The 23,526-nt window shown below is 46.0% G+C and overlaps 1 protein-coding gene across 19 annotated transcripts in view; it reads right to left on the bottom strand.

Moving 5' to 3' along the window:
- LOC101169179 (zinc finger protein 609) overlaps nucleotides 1-23,526 on the bottom strand; it is a 46,321-nt gene that overhangs the window by 12,284 nt on the left and 10,511 nt on the right. For 5 of the 19 annotated variants that reach the window (XM_023955512.2, XM_023955509.2, XM_023955511.2 and 2 more), the window contains 6 exons: nucleotides 12,360-12,588; nucleotides 12,131-12,218; nucleotides 9,643-11,752; nucleotides 6,514-6,886; nucleotides 6,063-6,374; nucleotides 5,751-5,820 (listed from right to left, as the gene is read on the bottom strand). In XM_023955512.2, coding sequence (XP_023811280.1) covers nucleotides 5,751-5,820; nucleotides 6,063-6,374; nucleotides 6,514-6,886; nucleotides 9,643-11,752; nucleotides 12,131-12,218; nucleotides 12,360-12,588 — 3,182 coding nt within the window. Of the gene's footprint in view, nucleotides 1-5,741; nucleotides 5,821-6,062; nucleotides 6,375-6,513; nucleotides 6,887-9,642; nucleotides 11,753-12,130; nucleotides 12,219-12,359; nucleotides 12,589-23,526 lie in introns of all 19 variants that reach the window. The other 14 variants (XM_078948305.1, XM_023955515.2, XM_023955514.2 and 11 more) reach the window with 7 other exon arrangements.

Genomic DNA, 23,526 nt, shown 5'->3' with positions numbered 1-23,526 from the left:
ACTCTTGAGAACAGGACAGGAACACAATTTATTTTTCAATGCTTGGAAAGCCTGTTCACACTCATCTGTCCAGGTCACGGGGTTTTTCTGCCTCTTCTCTGTAAGGGCAGTGAGAGGAGCTGCAATGGTGGCGAACTGATGGACAAACCGCCGGTACCATCCAGCTAACCCCAGGAAGGAGCGTACCTCTTTCTTGGTGCGTGGTCGAGGGCAATTGCGGATAACTTCAACTTTATCCACCTGCGGACGCACCTCACCACCTCCCAGCAGGTACCCCAGGTAACGAGTTTCCTTCCGGGCCCACTCACACTTGCTCACGTTTAAGGTCAGGCCTGCATTTTGTAGTTTCCTCAGGACCAGACGCAGGTGATCTAGGTGTTGCTCCCAGGTGTGACTGTAGATCACCACGTCATCCAAATAGGCTGCACTACAGTGGTTACATCCCTGCAGCACCCTGTCCATCAGCCGTTGGAACGTGGCTGGTGCTCCATGCAGACCAAAAGGCATAACTGTAAACTGAAACAGTCCAGCAGGTGTTTTGAACGCCGTGTATGGTCGACAGGTGTTGCTGAGAGGTACTTGCCAGTAACCCTTGCATAGGTCAAGAGTGGTGATGAAATTAGCAGCCCCGATCTTCTCCAGCAGGTCGTCAATCCTCGGCATTGGATATGCGTCGAACTCCGAAACGGCGTTCAGTTTCCTGAAGTCGATGCATATCCGCAGTGAGTCGTCTTTTTTGGGAACGATCACCACCGGACTGCTCCACTCTGAGTTGGACGGCTCGATGACACCTAGCTCCAGCATCTTCCTCACCTCATCGTTCAGCCTTCCCACCAACTTCTGTGGTACCCGATAAGGCCGTTGCCGGATTGGTCGTCCATCTTTGAGCCGTATGGAATGGCTAATGAGTGTAGTTCTTCCTGGCTGTGCAGAAAAAAGAGATGGCGTTTCACGAAATAAGTCCATTATCTGTGTAGTCTGTTCCGGAGGTAAATGTGACAGAGACGGAGGGGTTGAGTGAGTCAGTGCTCCCAGATCAGAGTCCAAGTCTTCCTCAGTCTTCACAGCCCTGACTAGCAAAGACTTCTCTGTTGGATGGTTAGCACCTTCCTTCCACTCTTTAAGTAGATTCACGTGGTATGTCTGCTTTTCTTTCTTTTTGTCAGGATGGTGCACCTCATAGGTGACAGGTCCCATCCTGCGGAGAATGGTGTATGGCCCTTGCCACTTTGCCAGTAGTTTGCTGGTACAAGAGGGAAGAAGTAGCAGAACCTTCTGACCTGGTAGGAGTTCACGGTGACGGGCCTGCTGGTCGTACCACGTCTTCCGACTCCTTTGGGCCTCTCGTTGGTTGACTTCTGCCTCTTCCCTGTACTTTGCCAACCGTTCTCTCATCTCCAGGACAAACTGGATCACACCCCTTTCTGAGGTCTTTGTGGATTTGGCCTCCCAGCTCTTCTTGAGGAGATCCAGTGGGCCTTGGACATCCCAGCCATAGAGGAGTTCGAATGGTGAGAAGCCTGTTGAAGCTTGTGGGACTTCCCTATAAGCAAACAACAGGAATGGTAGCCAACGATCCCAGTCCTTCCCTGTGTCACTCACGAACTTCTGCAGCATCCTCTTCAGGGTCTGGTTGAAACGTTCCACCAAGCCATTGGTCTGTGGGTGGTACGGTGTCGCCTTGATGGCAGTGATGCCAAGCTGCTGTTGGAACAGTTTCATCAACCGAGAGGTGAAGTTGGTTCCTTGGTCTGTCAGAATTTCATCCGGTATTCCTACTCTGGAGAAAAACTGAATTAACGCTCTCATGACTGCAGGAGCTGTAATGGTGCGCAGGGGGAAAGCTTCTGGGAACCGTGTAGCATAATCACAGACCACCAGGATGTATTCGTGACCGCTACTGCTCTTAGGTAAAGGTCCAACAATGTCCATGGCTATTCTACTGAATGGAGTGGAAATTATAGGAAGTGGGTGTAGTAATGCTCTGTCAGACTTGTGTGTTATTGCAGTTTTCTGGCAGGTAGGACATGTTGCACAGTACGTCTGAATGTCAGTGTACATTGATGGCCAGAAAAACCGTGAACTAACCCGCAGATAGGTTTTGTGACGACCCAGGTGACCCGCCCATGGGAGTGTGTGCGCTAATTGCATGACGAGTGGCCTGCAGGTGGTTGGAAGAACTAACCGTAGGTGTTCACCTTCAGCTGCATACAGAACATCATCAGCAACAATAAACCGCACATTCCCCAAACATTTGTCACTCTCTGTTGTCACCTTGGCAAACAATGGTTTTAAAGTTTGGTCTTCTTTCTGCAAAGCCGAAATGTCAGCTGGTATGTCAAATGTTTCTGCTGTTGTTGTGATCTCAGGATCCAGCAACTTAAGTTTTTTCTCAAACCGTCTTTGACGACGGGATTTTCTGGGCATTTCTTTGCCTCCATCAAAGAAATCGTCATCCAAACGTGGAAGACCTTGCATTCCCGCTTTAGCCTGAGCTCTAGTTAGCACAGGTGCTGAGACAGTAACAGCTAGCTCATCATGAGCTTTAGCTGTTTCAGCAGCCTCATTTAATAAGTCCCCCAACATAGGTAAATCACACCCCAAAATTAAATCAACAGGTAGGTTCTCTACCACCCCGACAGTCAAAAGATAGGATTGTTCATTTATGGTCACTGTTACATCCGCTTTTGGGTACAAATGTTGGTCGCCATGAACACACACAACACTTGTTTGCCTGCTATAATCAAGTCCACCAAAAGGGATTAAACTCTGTTTGACCAGAGAAACAAAACTGCCCGTGTCCAACATAGCAGTAACCTGCTGTCCGTTCACAGTCACCTGTTTAAGTGGCTGGAAAGTGTCTTTGTCCATGTGCACAGGCCCTGCTCCTGTGACAGTCTCTGGCCTGGGTGCGTAGCAAGCACCTGTGAATTTAGTCTTGCGGATTGGACATACGGAGGCTTTGTGACCAATCTGCTGGCAATAGAAACACACAAGGTCCTTACCCGCCGCTCGCTGGTTAGGTGCTGGGTTGGTACCTTGCGTTGCCTGATGGAAGTCTCTCCGTGCAGGTCTCAGTGGAGCGGTTTGAATGGGAAGACGCTGATCCCCACCCGACGGCCGTGCAGACGCTCCTCGTCGAGCGTTGAGATACTGCAGCGCAAGCCGGGCAGCGGTGAGGCCATCCTCCGGGTCGTGCTCCTTCACCCACGTCCTCACGTCAGCTGGAAGCACACGCAGCAGCTGCTCCAGGATGACGATCTCCCCGATCTGCTCCTTGCTGTGTTGCTCTGGGCGGATCCAGCGACGGTAGAGGCCCTTCAGGCGGTGGTATGTCTCAGTCGGATTCTCCCCAGATGGCACCACAGTAGACCGGAACTGCTGACGGTAAGTCTCTGGCGAGATGTCAAATTTTACCAGGAGTGCGTCTTTCAGGTCCTTGTAGATGTGGGCTTGCTGCTCGTCCATTGCTGTGTAGGCCTCCAACGCCTTTCCGGACAGCAGTGGCACCAGGCGACATGCCCACTCAGTCTCTGGCCATCTCCACGTCCTGGCAATCCGTTCAAAACGTAGCAGGTAATTTTCAATGTCCTCACCTGTCTGATATGGAGGGACCTTTGGCTCCATGTAAGGTCTCCAATCAGGTGGCTGTAAACTGACTCTGCTCTGTGGTTGATCTGACCAGCTGGAGTCCTCCTGTGCCACTGGATGCCGTCGACGGGACGTTGCAGCTGGTGTTGGCAGATCCAACCTTGGGCTACTCACTGCGGCTGAGCTTGGTCCAGCGGCTTTGGGACTGATGTTACGCCGCCGACCAGAATGGTGCTCTGCCCTGGAAAAAGAGGCTTCCAAACCTTGGAGGGCAGCGATGAATCTGTCCTCCCGCTGCTGCTGTCCACGGAGGAAGTCTTCCATCATAGCCGCCAAGTCACCTTCTGGGCCTTTGGTCAGGCCTGGAGAACCACCAGAGGCACCAGGATCTACCACCTCCTCCTCAGAGGATGAATTGGACAACAGAGGGACTGCATCCGATGTTGGTTCCGTCTCCTCCTTCTGGGAACGCAGACCTCTGTGTCTCACCTTTTTGCGGCCAGCCATCTGCTTATCCCACTTCTGACACCAACTGTCGTGGGTCCCACCAGGGAATGATTGGGCAGAGGCGCCAAGGTGAAAGTATTCTTGACTTTAATGCAAGAACAGAGCACACCAATTGCTCCACAAAGGTTAACCAACATAGACTTCTCCAAACCAACACTCCAAATTCTCCTCTCAGACTCTCCAACTTCTCCACTCAGACTCCCACACTGACAGCTGTATCTGGTTCTCTTTTAAGTGGTAAGCCCCTCCTCCTGGGCGTTGCTCTCCATCAGTCCAAAGAGAAAACAGGGAGAAGTGTTTGCATTGTTCAACAACATAAATAAACATACAGAAATAAACAGTTTCATTCAACTAAACATTCTGTGTCGTGTACAGAAAAATAACAATAATCATCAACAAAAATAAATACAAACAGTGACCGATGCGTCACATGACCCAGGGTGTCCATGACCACTTCCGGGTTACCGGGTTACTTCCGGGTAAACAAACCAACGTTAATGTTGGCGTCGTGTGTGCTTCGTGTTAATGTATGCATGGGGATGGTGAGTCGGCAACCTAGTGTGCACCCAGGGCTACCTGCAGAGGGATAGGGACGGAATGAAAAGGGTAAGCTGATGTAAATGACGTGTTACCGGGTCCGAGCGTGCGCGTCTATGCGCACGTGTGTGTGTGTGCGAGCGTGTGTGCATGCGTGTGCGCCTGCAGCGGCAGCTGACGGTTCTACACCGTCACAAACTGATTCTAACTGAACCTTGGTCTCATGACTTTCTTTACCAAAAGCTCGATAGCTTTGAAACCTTCACCGACATTTAAAGTTTGGTTCCTTCCAGTCACCCTTACACATTTGGTTTGTTCCGTTTTTGCATTGAAATCCAACACCATTTTGCAATTTTAGAGCACTAATTACATTACCTGACGTGTATTTTTACTAAATATCACAAATCAGCGATCTCAAACGTTACAATATTCATACTCTATGTTTTGGGGAACAGATCATGCATATCTGAGTATTATCGATCCATTTTGGGGCAAAAGTCCAGCTGGGGGGGATAAACTGACTCCGGATTCAAGAGTCTGAACTGGACCTCAGATCCAGCGCTGCCCCCATTTGCCTTTAGCCGTCTCCCAGATCGTTTTTCAGTTCACTTAAGCACGGTTTTGTTTTTCAACAGCACATTGTGTTGTGCCTCCTGATTGGCTGTTGACTTTTTGCCAATGAATCTCCTCCTCGGTGCGTCTCCTGTACAGAATGTGTTCAGTTTGCCACAATTACATGAAATCAGGTCTTTGTTTTCATTCTATAACCCCTGCAGCTTTTTTATGAAGGTTTAAACTTTGACAGTTTAAAAAGAGAGCCAGTGTGGAAATGTTCATTTCTGAGAAAAGTGTAGAAAGTGTGTAGAGAGGAGATTTACAGCCTTAAACATCCGTAATCCCATGTCATGGTGGGACATTCATAGAGCGTATCCCCCATCATCAATGAGGGACTGACTGACATTCCCACTCCGAATGGTACCTTCCTGTAAGTGCATCATGTGACCTGAACATGACTGCAGCACCTGTGAGCCTGTCCATGCGTGTGTGTGTGGGTGGGTGGGGGGGGGGGGGGGGGGGGGGGGACGGGACGTGTGTGCGGGACTCACCGCTCTCACCTCCGTGCAGGAGGATACATGGACGGGCTGGACGTCTGCTGACCGGCAACGATGGCCGAAGAGGACAAGCCTGGAAGAAACGCCGGGTTGTCAGAAACATTCCTCCTTAAAAACCAAACAGCCAAGCGTACAGGGAAAGAAAATGTTGCCGTCTCCTCCCAAAAGACTGAGACGGACATTTTGGATCAAGAACAAAGACTTCACAAACGGAAGGACAGGCTGGCATCAGGCAACGGTAAAGAGCAGCTGAAACGGTTGCCATAGAAACGGGACCTGAACACTCCCGGCTACGTTCAGGTGTGAGACTCTCACCTGCAGAGTAGGACAGGTCATACTGACCCGACAGCAGAGGGTACCCCACATGATGATGGGGGGGCAGGAGGCGCTGCGATGGGGACGATCGAGGTCGGGCGGCGTCCCTTTCTCGCTCATGGGGGTTCTTCTGGTCCTGGGTGGAGGGGGACTTGCTTTTGTATTGGCTGGCATGCTGCTGCAGCAGATCCAGAGCTTTGGCCTCGCTGGACGGCTTCAGCGCTGGACTGGACCGGGACGACTTCTCTCCGTCCTCCCCCACTGCTGCCTTCCCCCCGTAGGAGAAAGCGTAGCCGGCAGGCAGGTACGCGTCTAAGAACAGAGCATTCAGAGGCTCAGCTCATCCCAACCAGGCAGACATGCTTCAGGACAGCCACCAAAACATGGGACTGTTCTGAAGACCCCCACCACACACTCCCTGGCTGACAAAGGTCAACCAAAGTCTTCTCACCCGGGTAGTTCTGCATCACGACTGACGGCATGCCTCTGAACCCGGGGTGGCTGGGCTCGTAGCCCTGGCTGTAGGCGTACGGCCCCTGCAGGTAAGGCATGTAGGCCTGGTGCTGAGGCAGGGCCGAGGGGAACTGCATGTGGGGGAAGCGCATCTCCCTCCCTCTGTCCTGGTGCTCCTCGGGGAGCGGCTGTGCCCTGCCATCTGCCCCTTCCTTCCCCGCCTCCTTCTGGACGCCGTCGTTGGGCCGCTGCCGCTCCTCCCTCCCCCTCCGCTCCCTCTCCTCCTTCCACCGGTCTTCTTCCTGAGCTTTCAGCGCCTCCGAGTATTTGCTCGGGTAAACGTAGGACCACAACCGTGAGTCTGCTTCCTGCTGGACAGAAAGGTTAGAATCATTTTTGGTGTCCAACTGGACCCTGCACCCCCCTATCTGACAGGTCCTGCAGCTCTCCCACAATCACCATCCTCTGCTCTAAATGCACGCAGGTCATTTGTCCCGCTGTGATGCTGCCTTCACACACAATGCGATTCACGCTTCAAATTTCCATTAGATGCTTCTCTTTGGACGCCCGTCAAATGCGCTGCTCGATGCTTATCTGGAGATGTCTTCATAAAGTTGACACTGGTGAATGCAGTGTACCTATAAAGCGCTTTTCTACCTTCCTTCAAGGCCCAAAGTGCTTTACAGTCCCATTCACTGATGGCGGCTCCGCTGACCAACACTGGCGCCAACCAACAAGTAAGGTGGGGTTCAGTGCCTTGCCCAAGGACACTTCAACACGGCGGGCAAGGCGGAAATCGAACCTGTATCCTTCCGATCAGAGGTTGACCGCCCTACCACTGCACACTCTAGACGAGTGTGGGAGGAGCTACTCAGTTCTTAGCCTGATGGCTACATGGAAGTTTTGACTGTTCCTCTCATATTCAACACAGGCTTTAGAGATCAGGTGCTCTACAAAAGCATCACGCCTCCATGTCTGCATCCATGACATCATTCAGAGTAGGGATGGGTGATTTATCGGTGCCAGTATTTGCATCATTTGAGTTCATTGATATCGGCCCGATATTTAAAAAGGAAATCTAAACTTTGTGTTATTGTTAACCTTTAAGAATCTGCAAATATCAGCCATCGGCCACAGTTGCAGGGAAATTTCGGTTATCGGTATCGGACGTAAAAAAGGATCTGGGCCCGTCCCTACCTCAGAGCATTACACCTACAGCAGGAGCTGCATCTGAATGACAGCCGCTACCTTTCGTCTCTGTTTGACAACTTGCTGTCCTGCGTTAGCCCGAGGATGCAAACAAATTCAATGAAGAAAATAATGTGAGGATTATTTTATTACTGTCTAGATGAAAATAGGAAAAATACAATGATTTCAGGAGAACACTCAGATTCTCCTCCATGTTGGTATTGAACTCTACCAAGACATCACGGGCGATGGCAAAGTTCCTGATTGGATGACACGACCCGTCTTCTTTGCCAAAGTTCAGGATTTATTAAACTCTCAAAGTGGTGCAACACCTTGTGCAGCGATGCTCTAAACCGCTGTGCTGCAGCGGACGCTCAATCCACACCACAGGAACCCCGATCACTCTCAGTGTGAACACAGCTTGTGATTTTGCGACTTTTACTCCGGAGTGACTAAAAGGTGCCATTTAAAAATTAAAGATGGGCTTATTTCTTTGTTATTTACCAACTAACAATCAGCTGTTTCCCACTAATAACCACTAGAGGGCACTGTAAGTGTGAGCATTAGTGATGCTACTGACAGCAACGCAGAAGAAGAAGAAGCTCCATCCAAACCAATCTGATCGATCTCCTCCTGAACATTATTATTATTATTTTCTCTTGGACTAATGTGGAACAGCAAGTCATTAAAGGGAGTTACAGAGACACAGAAGGAGCACTGAATGAACCGTTGTTCAGACATGGAGTCAGGCTCACCGATAACTTTGTAAAAACAGAAACCTGATCTCTCATCATCATCTGTGTCTGCCACTCATTGAGATGAACGGTCAATGCTTCCATGTGGCGATGAGGCAAAAACTGACAGTAGCTCCTCCCACATGCAGCGGTGGCGTCTAGTTTATGAACATTCTTGGACAAGTGTGGAGCATTGAATTTGCCGTGCATTGAAAAGGAGGCAGCGGGCGTGAATTCTTCATGTTAATAGTGTGAAAGCAGCATTACGCCGGGCCTGGTGGATTTGTTCAGAAGCATCGTACTTTTCTCCCAAAAGTGTGACTTGGATGTTTTTTTTCTTCTAAATTATAGATTTGTTGGCTCCTGCAATCTATACTACAGAAAATAGAGTAATCAGTGTGTGTGCATTGACTTTGGAAACGGGTCCATTTAGACATCTTGTTCCATGGGTTTTGGTCCAAAATAGGATTACTTGGGAGGACAGACGAAACGATGCAGACGACCTGCTGCTTTTTCTGGAATATAAACTTCTTTTTCTTAAAAGATGAGATTTTGTCCAGATCTCTCATTACAACATTCTGCTTCCTTCTGAGTCAGAAATATGGGTTCTCTTTAGTCAGGCATTTTCAAACCTGCAGATTTTTCAGGAATCGAACCCCTGACCTCAACAACCTGACCGGTTACAGAGAAATGGTGGTAAAGCCTCAAACCTCTGCTGTTACTGTTTGTTCAGAAGACGTATTGGCTTAAGATCTGCGATCCTCGATGGGTGGTGCAGTGGTTGGCACTCTCCCGTCACAGTGAGGGACCCTAGTTCAAATCCCAGCTGGGACCTTTCTGTGCGGACTTTGCATGTTCTCCCTGTGCATGTGTGCATTTTCTCCGAATACTCCGGCTTCCTCCGACAGTCCAAAAACATGCTCGACAGGTTCATTGGTCACTCTTTAAAGTGTCTCTAGGTGTGTGAGTGTGTAGGAGTGATCGTGTGGCCCTGCGACAGGCTGGCGACAGGCTGTCCAGGGTGTACCCTGCCTTTGCCCAACAGTAGCTGGGACAGAGTCCTGCAACCCCGTGACCTTGAAAGGGATGCAGCGGGTTAAGAAAACGGACAGATGGATGGAAAGAACCTCTGTGTTCAGAGGAAACACCACTAACAGCAGAATCACAGAGAACAGCGTTAGTTCTTGAAGCCCGCCGTCACTTACCTGTCTGTACCACATGGCAGGGTCCACAGCTGCTGGCCTGCCCACTTCCACCCCTGGCTTGACTTCCTCTGTCCCATGGTACCGTGCTTCGTTGGGTTTGACCTTGATACCCTCCCCCTGGGCTGCAGGGACTTTGGGATCCTCTCCTTTCGGCGTAATAGCAGACTTGGCCTGGTCTGATGCAGCGGCAGCGTCTTTAGCCTTGGAGGAGCTCAACCCCATCTTTGCACCCAGGTCTGTGAGGCTGGGGTTGGACTGAGTTGGCGGCACCAAGGCTTTCTGCTTCCACTCCTCTTTAACAGAAACCTCCTGATCTCTGCCCTCCCCCTTCCTGTCCGCTTGCCTCTGCCTGTCTTCATACTGCTGACGATAAGCTGGGTTAGAGGCCAGCAGTTGGGCATGGTAAGCGGGATCAGGAGGATAAGAGTAGGGAGGGACATAGTACTGGTTGTAGTACAGAGGATGGCTGTACAGGTTGGAGCGCTGTTGGATGACTGATGGTTGCTGGTTTCCCATCTCTACCTTACTTTCCTCTGGAGGTTCCACCTTCAGCTTTGCCTCTTCTCGCACATCGAGGTCTTCTTCCTTCTTCACCTTAACCTGGGTGTCCTCCCCATGAGGGGGAGGAGCGGGGGCCACTCCAGGACTCCGGCTCGGGTAGTTTGGAGAATAGTAAGAGTCATAGCTGGGGTAGAAATGTGATTCCTTCCTGGGACCCTGAGGGCTAAATAGCGCCTTCTTTGCCCCCTCATGGGGTCCTTGGTCAGGCTCTTGCTTGATTTTGATCCCATCCGCCTTCCCCTCTCCATCCTCCCCCACATCAGAGATGTCAGAGTAGGCGGGGCTGCTGGTCTTGACTGACAGGTTGTCGCCACCATTCTGGTTTAGGTGTAAGGGAGGCACAAGCCCAGGCTCCACCCTGCCGGTCATGCCGAGGGAGGGGCTGGGCGCACTGTCAGAGAAGCTGTACACTTTGTCCGCCTCAGCTTTCATGCTGGCCAAACGGCTCTGTTGCACTTCCACACAGCCGTTGAGCAAAGCCTCTGAAGTCTCCGAGTACAGACCCTTGGCCTCCTCTGACTTTGCAGCCTTGTTAACTGCATATGGACCGTCTTCCTCCCTCCATCCATCTTTTTTCTTTTTGTCTCTCTTTTTCTTGTCCTTGGAAAGAGCAACAGTGTCGGCGAGTGACGCCGCTTTAGGTTGGCTGGTCTTCGACTGGGGACTGCTGGGAACACACTGAACCACTGAGCCTACGGCTGGTGGAGACGACTGCAAGGAATACATCGATGTTGGCCCGGGACTCGTGTGGGTCCCAGGCCGGCCCAACTTCCCTGCCCTCTGTGTTACTTTCTCAGTTTTTCCACTTCCTGCCAGCTTTCTGGCCTTTCTGTCATCGACCCCATCATTACTGGCCTCATCAGTCAAACACGCCTCTTCCTCGCCACCATCTGTGCCCTGCGACTCAGGCTCCCCTGCTGTCTTTTTAACCTTTGACAGCCTCAGAGATGGCAAGGGCGCATCAAAGCCTCTCCCCTTAGGGGTGATGCAGGAGGCAGGGGAGAGGCCGGAGGTGCCGCAAGAGCCCAGGTCCGGATGGAGGACAGGATCCTCCCCGTATTCACTGTCTCCATCCTGGTCCAACCTGACGTCAAGGTCATTGTGGGCATGGGCTTGGTGGTACTTGAGTCCATTGATATGTTTGTATTTCTTGTTGCAGTTAGGGTGGGGGCAGTCAATGAGAACAGGAGACGGGCAGCTCTGCTCCAGCTGTGGAGGAAACTGAGGGTCAGTTTTTCCTCCTGCAGGGCTAGTCCTCATACGTTTAGATACCTTGGAGTCCTCAGAGCTGGAGGTGGGCTCCACATCAGACACAGGCTTGGTCCTCCTCTTGGCGGAGGATGGGCTGGCCTTGGCATCATCCGTGCTGCTGGCTGCTTGGCTGCTTCTTTTGCCTTTGCTGCTTGCAGCAGCACTGCGCGTCTTGCTGCCTTTGCTGTCGAAGGTACTGCTGCTTTCGTTCGACGGCACGTTGCTCCCAGAGCGCATCCTCTTACCGCGGCCGCGACCGCCGCGCATCTCCATGTCGCTGGTGGGAGAATCGCAAAACCTGGAACAACACAGCCCAGGAGAAAAACACCGTCAAATACTGAGCAGTGGTCGGTCACGAAAACAAAAATCCGTTTGATGACATTTCTTTTTTTAGCTGTCAGCTTGAAATCCCCTTTTTGCTCATAAAGTTTCGGTTGAAAAGTAACGTTCAAACTCAACCCTTTAGAGTAAAATGGATACAACTACAAACAATATCTCAAAATATTTTCTTTCATTTCCACGAGGCTAATAAAAATACTTATATTGTCACTGTTTCCTTCTTTCCCAATTCTAAAGATTTGTTTTTAAATGAATATCAGATGTTTAAAGCTATTTCCTTGTTTTTCCTTCCTAGACAAAAAAGTGTCGCACAGAAAATATCTGGATGTTTTTGCACCTTGGAGGGGCCCAGTCGTGTCTAGTGCAGTCCAGAAGAGTGCCAACATAAGTTTTGTTTCTCCAGGTCACGTTCACAACCAGCATCCCTGCAGAGACACAGGACGTTTTCTAACTGCCACCATGGAGAAGCCAGTTCTGTACTCTGAGAAACGACGAGCGGACACAACAAAGAACTGCTCAGCCGTGGATGGGGGGGCCTAGTGGCCCCGTGCGGTCTGGTTGCTTACCATCTTCTGTCTCCTGCCACACAATTCCCTCCAAGTTGACACTCGTGCCTGGCTCACAGGGTCCGAGGCAATCGGGCTCGGTTGCCAGAGCAGTTTCCGCTGTGTTAACTGCAACTGAGCGCGTGCGAACCATGATTTGCTCACAGGCAGAGGAGATGTCATTGCTGTTGGTGAGAGGGCCCAGCAGGTGAAGGGGAGGCGGAGCTGAGGTGGAGACTGGAGAGTCCATCTGAAGAGGAAAGCGTGATGACAGGAAAGTCAGGATGAGAGGTGCATTCTGACGGGACCTCGGTCAGGCCACAGCTGAAAGGTATTTCCACACAACTTTGTCTCCAAGCACACAACCTGCATAACAAAAGAGCAGCTAAGAGAGATCCCAGAATAATCTTCATATTTGTACTTTTTTGGGGGGGGGGGATAAATGGGATTCTCTTTAGTCCGGAGACTTTGTCTCCTCGGGCTCCTCCCACACAGCTTCACCTCCATGACAGAGGTGTGAGTGTGAGAGCAGGTGACCTGTCTTCAGTGTGTAAAGAGCAGTCAAAAGGTCATATCCAGGCGCTGCAAATGTCACACGTCTGTGTAGGGGTTTGGATTTCAGCAGCTCAGTAAACCTTTATTTCAGCAGTAAACACGAGTAAGCGGCTTGAATGAGCCTTTTAAAAAAAAACGTCTTGACTCCATATTCCAGGCTGCTAACCCATCCACAAAGAGTTGGAATTGTTTTTATTTTTGAGACATTTTGTCCATTCAATACGACAACACACCAAAGTCACTTGATTACACTACCTCAGAGCGTTACCTCTGCATACTGTGTACATGCACAAACATACACAGATTCACTGAAAAATCCATTTAGAAGTGGATGAATGTGGAGGTTGAAGCAAACTGAGATTTTTGTGTCCAGACATTGGTCCAGTCAGCTGCCCATCAAAGAAACTCACCCTTTAATGCATGTATAATGCATGTGTTTTAGCTCTGATATCATAATTCATCATCAGTGGGGCAAAAAAGTCAGCTACCAACTGTGTTCTTCACAGTTAAAAAAATCAGACAATGTAATTTTCTGGATTTTGTTTTCTCATTTTGTCTCTCATAGTTGCGGTTTACTCTTGATGAAAATTACAGGCCTGTCATCTTTTTAAGTAGGAGAACAAAGTTGGTGGCTGAATAAATACTTATAAGCCCCATTCCATATTAAGAACAAGTTTGTTCTGTTAGAGGTTTGTTTTTCCACAAAAATGGGTACAGAGCAGTCATAAATGAAGCCAAGTGATTTTCCCTTTAAATACTAGAGAGTAGTGGTAAGATCTTAAGCCTGAGTCAGAACCGAAACTCGGGTTGGGTCGGGCACTAAATGACAATCATTACGTTCGGGTCGGGCTGGGCTTCTCTCTCGCTGACTTTTTTAATAAATATATTGAAATGGCTGCAAAGAAGCTCCTTAGGCGGGCGGCTGTCAAACAGCTCTTTATTAATCCTGTATGTCAGAACGGTTACCGCACGAACCGAAAGGCACAGCCAGCTTCTTCTTACTCAGAGGGAGAACGTTCACCGAACGCACACACACGCACACACACACACAGGTAGACCCCGCCCCCACTATCCCACCAGTCACCAGCCCACCGATGATTGACATACACTGTGGTCCAGCAACTGGCAGAAAGAGGGGGGCGCAGGCCACCCGCAGCTCTGTCCCAATTCTGGGTCGTTACAATATGTTTATAAAAATGTATACTAAAAGAATGTGTGGATACTAAACTAAGGAATACTTGTTATAAATAAATAATTTGGTTAAAACAGAGAAGGCGCTGTAAGGTCATTGCTATATACCTACTACTAAACAAGCGCAGTCGCAGAGCCAGGGCACGCTCTGCGCACGTGTCGTGAATGTAATCTTCCCTCCCCAAGCCCGCAAACACGCACCGCCACGGCTGCAGTATTTCTCCACGTAATGAAGCGAGTGCGCATCAAGATCTCTCTTTCACTCTCTTTGTCTGGCCTCTTATTCTGTGTTCCAGCGTTATTTCGTTGTGCAAATACATTTATCATGATCATAAAAATATGTAGATTATTTTACCTTTAAGAAATCTGGGGGGGGTTCTGCCAAAAATACTATGGGATAAATTGAAATTTTGGGTTTGCTTCGGGCTCGGGCCTGCAAATCAAGTTAATTGGTCGGGTTCTGGCCGGGTTCGGCTTTAATGCCCGCGGGCCTGTGTCGGGTCGGGCTGGATTTTTTAGGTCCGATCTTACCTCTACTTGTAGTGCGAGACTTTGCTAGGTTACTCATGTCTATGATTTGGAATCACAAGGCCTGTTGGCCTAAACTTTAATGTAATTGTAATTTCTGACAACTGCCCTCTTACACTATCTATGTCTTTCCCTGGTATTATCTCTGGAAGCAGGCAGTGGCGATTTAATTCTGTTCTTCTATCGGACACTAATTTTACTAAGTTTATTGAAAAGGAAATAACTTTTTTTATTGACACTAATGTTGATCCACAGATATCATATCTTACACTGTGGGATGCCCTCAAAGCTTACCTACGGGGACAGATTATTTCGTATACTGCTTGCCTGAAGCGCAAAACAAATAGAGAAAGAATTGAGCTCATTCACCAAATTGGACTAATCGATAGACAATATGCCCAAAACAAGTGTCCAGCACTGTACAAGAAACGAGTTGAACTCAAATCCAGATTTGACTTGCTAACTACCCACCAGACTGAGCATCTGCTTCTAAAAAACAGGAGCATGTTCTATAGCTATGGAGATAAGTCTGACAAATTACTAGCCAACCGACTCAAAGATTTTAAAGCAAAACAGGCTATTTCCAAAATACAAGTAGGTCCTGGCCGAACTACAACTGACCTTTCAGAAATGAATGTAACGTTTAAAGAATTCTACACTAAACTTTACACCTCAGAGTCCCATGGGGATGGCAGTGACATTGATAACTTTTTCAGCAATCTTGATATTCCTGCTATTTCAGAGGACTCACGGAAAAAATTGGAAGAACCCATATTGGAGGCAGAAATAGTTGCAGCCATCAAGTCAATGCAGTCAAATAAGTGTCCTGGTCCAGATGGCTTCCCTACAGAATTTTTTAAAAAGTTTTCCAGGTTACTCTCACCGATATTCCGTTCAGTCTTTTTAGAATCTTGCAAATTGGATCGATTACCCCAGTCCTTTACTGAGGCCTGCATTACACTCATTGCAAAGAAAGACAAGGATCCTACAGATTGCACATCATATAGACCCATCTTACTTTTGAATACAGATGCTAAGATCTTGGCAAAAGTCCTAGCTCATAGATTGGAGAGCATTCTTCCTACCATTATTTCCAAGGATCAGACTGGCTTCATCAAAGGAAGACAGGCATACTTTAATATTAGACAGCTCTTCAATATAATTTATTCTGCCCCTGAAGACGTACCTGAATGTGTGATTACTATTGATGCAGAAAAGGCATTCGATCGGGCCGAGTGGCCGTATCTGCTGGCTGCACTGAGAAAATTTGGTTTTGGCCCTGCCTTTAATCTATGGATCAAGTTACTTTATTCTGAGCCCACTGCAAGGATTCGCACTAACTCCCAAATATCAAGCCCCTTTAATCTGTACCGTGGGACCAGACAGGGCTGCCCTTTGAGTCCTATACTCTTCAACTTAGCGATAGAACCTCTTGCTATTGCACTTCGCAGCTGTAAAGACCTATTCGGTATTAGGAGAAGAGGTGTGGAGCACAAAGTCTCCTTATATGCAGATGACATATTGCTCTATGTCTCCAATCCAGCTCAGTCTCTTCCCTCTGCCTTGGCATTGCTCAGTCATTTTGGCAGTTTTTCAGGCTATAAGGTGAATATTAGTAAGAGTGAGCTCTTTCCAGTCAATGAAGCAGCACGGAACCTAGACTTTAATGGTTTCACCCTGAAAGTCGAGCGCAGTAGATTTACTTACCTTGGAGTCACAGTTACCCAAAAATATAAAGATTTATTCAAAGAAAATTTTGCTATTTATCTAAATCAAATAAGAACTGATAGTCCGGCAGTGGTCTTCCCTATCAATGTACTTAGTTGGACGAGTGAACTCTGTTAAAATGATTATACTTCCTAAACTTCTTTATCTTTTCCAAACTCTTCCAATATTCATTACTGGCTCTTTTTTTCAGCAACTAGACTCTCTTATATCTTCCTATATATGGCATGGTAAACGTCCTCGTCTAAATAAAATCTACCTTCAAAAAACTAAAATAGAAGGGGGGCTTGTCCTGCCGAACTTTTGCTTCTATTACTGTGCATCAGTGATGAAAGTCAGGCAAGGAAAAAATCCCTGAACTTTTCTTTGAGCGATATGGCGGGCACAGAGCGAAATTTTGGAAAAATACGTGGTCTTAGATGCATTCTGGTGCATTCTGGCAACTAGTTATTCACTTCTTTATCAAGAAACTAAGACTAATTGGAGCATCATGATTTGTCATTCAAACCCCTAGTTTGACTCTCCATTAAGGACTTGCTGGTCCTAAAAAAGAATTTGGAAAATTGCTCAAAGTAACACAATCCTACAATCTACGCTTTTCCTTAAAGCTGCAAAACATACAATTGCTAAAATATAGTAACATCAAAGCCCCAAATGGCAAAAAGAACACCAGTAACTATGATATTCTATGAAAATACCTCAGTTATTTATACATTATTTCTGCTTTAGAAATGACTGATGTACAACATCCACTTGCACTGTTTTCTCAAACTATAATTACATCAAAATATGGGATCTGCTTTAAACTATAATTCTATAACATAATACATCAATTCTTTAACACCAATACTAAGTAATCTGGGAAATATCAAAACAAACATACAAACTAAACTAAACATTGTAAACATTATTTTTTAAGGGAGTGCGGGTCCAAACCATCAAATACTTATAATTAATGTCAACTATACTGAACTAAATCATGGTAATTAGGAAATACAAATAAATTAGATAGAGAAATGTATTCAAAATAAAAACTGAAACTCAAAACTAAAATTGAAATTATTTCAAAATGTGGTTTTGAGATTATTTTACACAAAAAAGTATTTGACCTACACTACCTTAAAAATCTTTTTTTTTCCAGCCAAGACCACTTCAATTTGTTTTTTATCGTCTTCTCACAACTGAGGTCGTGACCACGCTCAATAATGACGATGCCTGCCATTATTTTAACACAAATTTGATCGCAAACTCTTCAGATGTGTTTGTGAAAGTTTAGCGTGGGTCCGCCAGTTTTGGTCTCTAGGGAAGCGAGTCACGCTGACCACGTGGTGCAGACAGAGCCAATCAGACCCGTCGACGCATCCGAAAGCAACTAAAACGTCCCGTCATTGGTCAATTAGGCCGGGAAGACGGAGAGATGGCCACGACCATAGAGGAAGCGATCTGCGGAGAAATATAGAAAATAAAGCTAAAATTAGCTGATTTCAGACCATTTTTTAATTCGGAAAGCGATTTATCCGTAGAGATCAGGTCTTTATTTCCCGGAAAGTACGTTCGGTTTGCTCAAAAACCCGGATTTCCGGGAATTCCCGGAGGACTTTCATCACTGGTGCATCCAATATAAGAAATATTGTGAATTGGTCTTTCTACCATGACAACTTGGATTGTCCTAACGGGATAACGCTCGAGCTCTGCCAAGACAACAATCTCTCGCCTCTGACCTATGTTGGCTCTGGTTTGCCTTTAAGTTGTATTGCATCTCTTAACAACCCTGTAGTTAAACACACACTGAAGATATGGTCTCAATTTAGAAAACAGTTTGGCCTGCACAGTTTCTCCATTTGGAGTCCTATTGCCATGAATCACCTTTTTAAGCCATCTACTATGGATTCAGGTTTCCTGTGATGGCATCACAGCGGTATCACTCGCTTTAAAGATCTACTTATAGAGGATACCTTTGCCTCATTTGCTCAACTGAAAGAGAAATTTGATCTTTTAAATTCAGATTTTTTTCGTTACCTTCAAGTACGTCATTTCTTTGTTTCTCAACTACCACAATTCTCAACTACCACAGAAACAGAAATAACTGACAAGATTTTTTCACTAGATCCATCCAGGAGGGGTCTTATTTCTATACTATATAACATTATGTTGAACTTTAAATGTTCCTCTGTGGATAAATTTAAGATGGCTTGGGAAAAAGATATGGGCCTTGCTATATCAGATGATACTTGGGTTTCTGCTCTTAAACTGGTAAACTCATCTTCATTTTGTGCTCGACACCAACTAATTCAGTTCAAGGTGGTACATCGGGTCCATATTCCCAGGGTAAAGGTGGCTTCTATGTACCCCACAGTTAGTCCACTATGTACAAGATGTAATCTTACAGATGCCTCTCTGTATCATATGTTCTTTTCATGCCCTCATTTGAATGCATATTGGAGGACAATTTTTGACACAATGTCTCGTGTATTTAACACAAATTTAAAACCAAATCCATTAACAGCCATTTTTGGGGTTGTGGAGGACCAAGCTGTTTCAGGTACTGCCAAAAAACACTGTATAGCCTTTGCATCACTCCTGGCACGACGTGCTATACTGCTTAAATGGAAAGATACCTCTCCCCCGTCTTATTCACAGTGGCTACAGGATATCATGTCCTGTTTAAAACTGGAGAAAATTAGGTGTTCACTCAAAAAGTCTCCTGATATGTTTGAAGAATTATGGGGTCCCTTTTTGAGAACATTTCCAGCTATTTAGTCATATAAGCCTACAGCAGCTTAGCTGCATGTGGTAGCATATAGTACAGGTCATGCGTGATGGAGTGATGGTTTGATTGTGGCAGTGACAGGGAATGGTATGGGTTTTTTTTTGTTGTTTCTTTTTGTTTTCTTTCCTTAGCTTTATTATAAACACTTCTTGTAGTAATTTGTCTTTCAGACTAACAGAACTCTGTAATTGTGTTTGTATAATGTAAAACTCAATAAAAATACTGGGTTTAAAAAAAACATAAATAAACAAAATAAAAATATGTAGATTATTTCAACTTTAAGAAATCTGGCGTTTTTTTCTGTCAAAAATACTATGGGATAAATTGAAATTTCGGGTTTGCTTTGAACTCGGGCCTGCAAATCAAGTTAATTTGTCGGGTTCTGGCCGGGTTCGGCTTTAATGCCCGCGGGCCTGTGTCGGGTCGGGCTGGACTTTTTTTAGGCCCAATCTTACCTCTACTAGAGAGTACAAAGTTATAGATTTTGTCTGTAGCTTCCTTAATTATGTTTTCCCAAAACTGAAGAAGCTGTAATGATGAATTTGGAGACAACATCACTTGATTTATGGGCTGCATGGTCATGTATCAGCAAGGAAAAAAGACAGTATTTAGCAAAACAACAACAAAATATCTTTGGAAAGTTTCTTTGTACAGAAAAGAGCCAGTGAGGAAACAGAAGAGCCTTCAACTTCAAAGAAATCTGCATTTAACAAGACAAAACCAGGATAATTTAAATTTTCATGCCATGTTTATCCACCTGTTTTGTTGCAACCAGCTTTTCTGCTCTTGGTCAATCAAGTTCCTCAACTTGTACAAAGTCAACTTATTTTCTCCTTCTGACTCAGTTTTTTAAATACAAATAAAAAATGCAAATCAAAGGAAAAGACTGCTGCATATTTTATGAGACAGAAGCGCGTCAGACACTAAACTGAATCCTCAGGAGCTGATCGGTGTTAACTGTTTGAGTTACAGTTAGAGTTGATGGAAGTGTCATGAACTCATGTATCAAACATGCATATGACACTGGAAGACAGAAAATGGCCATCCCATAACTAACATAACAATATACAATAACCCACCCAATCAGTCTAACAGAATACAAAGTGTCCATTCTTATTGTCCAGGCCTTTGCCACAAAAGTTGCAAAAAAGACATTTCATTTTCAAAAAGCCAACATAAGATTTTATCTTCAGATAATCAAAACAAATCAGGACATTTCTTTTCTATTACCTCATACAAACAAAGTCTGTGTTTTTCATACAAAGGACAATAAAATAAAAATGAAATTCATCCTCCACCACTGGCAGCTCACAGACCACTCAGTCTTTCCTCCTCTGAACGCCCTTACAGCCCCGTCTATCCACCTGTAGGGGGAGCACTCCTGCTCTGAGTGGAGGATATTTGTCCATCCATCCATCTCCCTCCGCTTATCCAGGACCGGGTCGCGGGGGCAGCAGTCTAAGCAGAGATGCCCAGACTTCCCTCGCCCCAGCCACTTCCTCCAGCTCCTCTGGGGGGACCCTGAGGCGTTCTCAGGCCAACTGACAAGACATAGTCTCTCCAGCGTGTCCTGGGTCTTCCCCGGGGCCTCCGCCCAGTGGGACATGCCCGGAATACCTCTCCAGGGAGACGTCCAGGAGGCATCCGGACTAGATGCCCGAGTCATCTCAACTGACTCCTTTCGATATGGAGGAGCAGCGGTTCTACTCCGAGCTTCTCACCCTATCTCTAAGGGAGCTCCCAGCCCCCCTACGGAGGAAGATCATTTCAGCCGCTTGTATTGGGAACTTGGTTCTTTTTAGGGCTGCACGATATGAGGAAAACTCGCGATATGCGATATTGGTGATTAATATTGCGATAACGATATAATTCGCGGTATATAAACAAATAGCAAAACAACCAAAAACATCATTTCCATTTCACTGAAACAGTTTAAAAATGATACACCAAATGACCCTTGTCGACGTAGGAGTCAAACATCTAACATAAAAGGGCTCATCTGATTGATCAACAACGTAAACGGGTCCTTCCGATTGGTTAAATGCATAAAGGGATTTATTTCATTTGTTCAATATTTCAAGCTGCCATGAGATTGTTTTAGCACATTTAAGGTAACCATTGATTGCGATTTTCACCGTCTTTTGCGGTATGCATATTGAACAGCTTAATGTCGCGATAACGATAAATTTGCGGTATATTGTGCAGGCCTAGTTCTTTTGGTCATGACTTCCAGAGCTCATGACCATAGATGAGTGTTGGAACAAAGATCCACCGGTAGGGCTGTGACGATAACCGCGATGATGACCTCATCACCGCGGTGATGACCCCATCCGACACCGTCACAGCCCTATCCACCGGTCAATTATTCGTTTTTGGCTCAGCTCTCTCTTCCCCACGACGGAACGATACAGCGACCGCATGACTACGGACGCTGCTCCGATCCATCTGTCAATCTCACGCTCCGGTCATCCCTCACTCGTGAACAAGACCCCAAGGTATTTAAACTCCTCCCCCTGGGGCAGGGACACTCCACCCACCCACACAAACTAAATCTTTGTCTTAAGGATCTTTGTCCTCTTTTTAAATTGTACATAACATACGGCTCAGTAAAAAACTTATCCTTAATTTGCAAATAAGTTCGTAATTTTGTTTTTTTCACTTTCCAGTCTTTTTCACAATAATCAACTAAAGTTTCTTTAACATTAACTATTTTACATTACGGAGGACAACATATTACACACGTCTATACACCAGGGATAAATATGAGCTCTATCCCAATCAAAAATTCCTCGTGTAAGTCTCTCTTCAGGTAAAAGTCTGCTCTTCGTTTGATCACAAAGCCCCCCATGTCCCCCTCTATGGCAGCTTTCGTGGTGAACCTGTGTACACCAGGAAGTATCTCATTCTTCTGTTTTGGACCTCATCTCATGACCCCAGACTCCTGCAGCATCAAAGAACACAGATCCCACCATGGCATCGTACGATTGACTAAACGTGTCAAGGCTGAACTCAGGACAGACCTTCATTCTGTTCATCACTGCTCCAAGCTCCTCCCAGCAGAATCTGATAACAGCTGCTTTCCTTCTGAGAACATCGTATTTTGATGAAAAACAAAAACAACATATTTATAAGTATCAGTAAGCATAAGAGTAGTTTTACCCAAATAAAACTGAAAATTACTTTGAGGTACACTAGGCTTTCATAAATGAACTATTTGTGTTTTATCACCATTGATAGTGAGTTTCTATTTATTACACCAATCATTCATTGTTTTTAACATTCCTTGTAATTTTACTTCCTCATCAGCTATCAAAACATCATCTGAATAAAGTAATATGCTTTATTATTATTATAATATTGATACCTACGTTAGCTTTCTTAATTTCTTTAGCTAAATCATTGACATAGATAGCAAAAAGTCATCCAGTCAAATGCTTTTTAAAAATCCACAAAACAAACGAAGGTACTTTTACTGTCTTGCAGTCTAGCTCTCACCGCTGAGGACAAAACATAAATATGGTCAATACACGCTGTATTTCTCCTGAATCCATTCCGCTCCTCTACAAGGACTTGGTTTGTTTCTGGATATTCAGATAACCGATTATTTAGAGTGCTAGAGAAACACCTTCTACACGGTACTCAGACTAATGCCTCTATCATTCAGAGGGACTCTTGAGGGGATTTTGGAACCGGCTTGATTATTGATTTATACCAACTTGATGGTATAAATCCATTTTTAAATCAGAATCTAAAGAGACGATGTAAAGTAGTTAAGAATTTAGGACACTGAAGAACCTGGTTCAACAGTTCATCCACACCAGCAGCTTTATAAAATTGAGTTTTCTCAATGACTTTTAGAACTTCCTCAATTGTAATATCTGGATTTATTTGATCAAAGCAGTTCAGAGAAAGTTTTCTACTACGGTCTTTAAGCAGTTTTTTGGATTTGGACGTATTCAGAAGAAACTGGTCATCAACAGGTGGGAACAACCATTACAGGCAAACAAGTTCTTAGAATCTAACTCCCACTTGTTTAACAGCTGCTCTGTTAGGAAGACAGATTCTCCATAGTCTGTTAGAATCTCATGTGGAATTTACCTTCTACTTTTAGGTCCAAGTTGATTAATTTCCCTCCAAAATAACTGAATGATTATTGCAACTGTAGCTGAAGAGCTTTACCCCTCCTGAAACGTCTTTTAAATAATCTAAACTTTTGATCAAAATCACTCTGACATAGGGTTGTGCCGATGGACGGTGATGGGTGACTGACATCCCGATGGAGAGACCACCATCGTGATGCCACGCCCCCGCCACGTTGCGCGTCGACACCATAAGCCGCGGTTACATGTACAAAATATCTTGATGGGATCAATGGTCGGATTAGAATCCAACCGTGTACATGGGCCCAGAAAAATGTTT

The sequence above is a fragment of the Oryzias latipes genome, chromosome 6 (assembly GCF_053564925.1).
Source record: "Oryzias latipes strain Hd-rR chromosome 6, Olatipes_Hd-rR_3.1".
NCBI lineage: Eukaryota > Metazoa > Chordata > Actinopteri > Beloniformes > Adrianichthyidae > Oryzias > Oryzias latipes.
The sequence above is the reverse complement of the archived record's forward strand: the minus strand, read 5'-3'. Positions and strand labels throughout refer to the sequence as shown.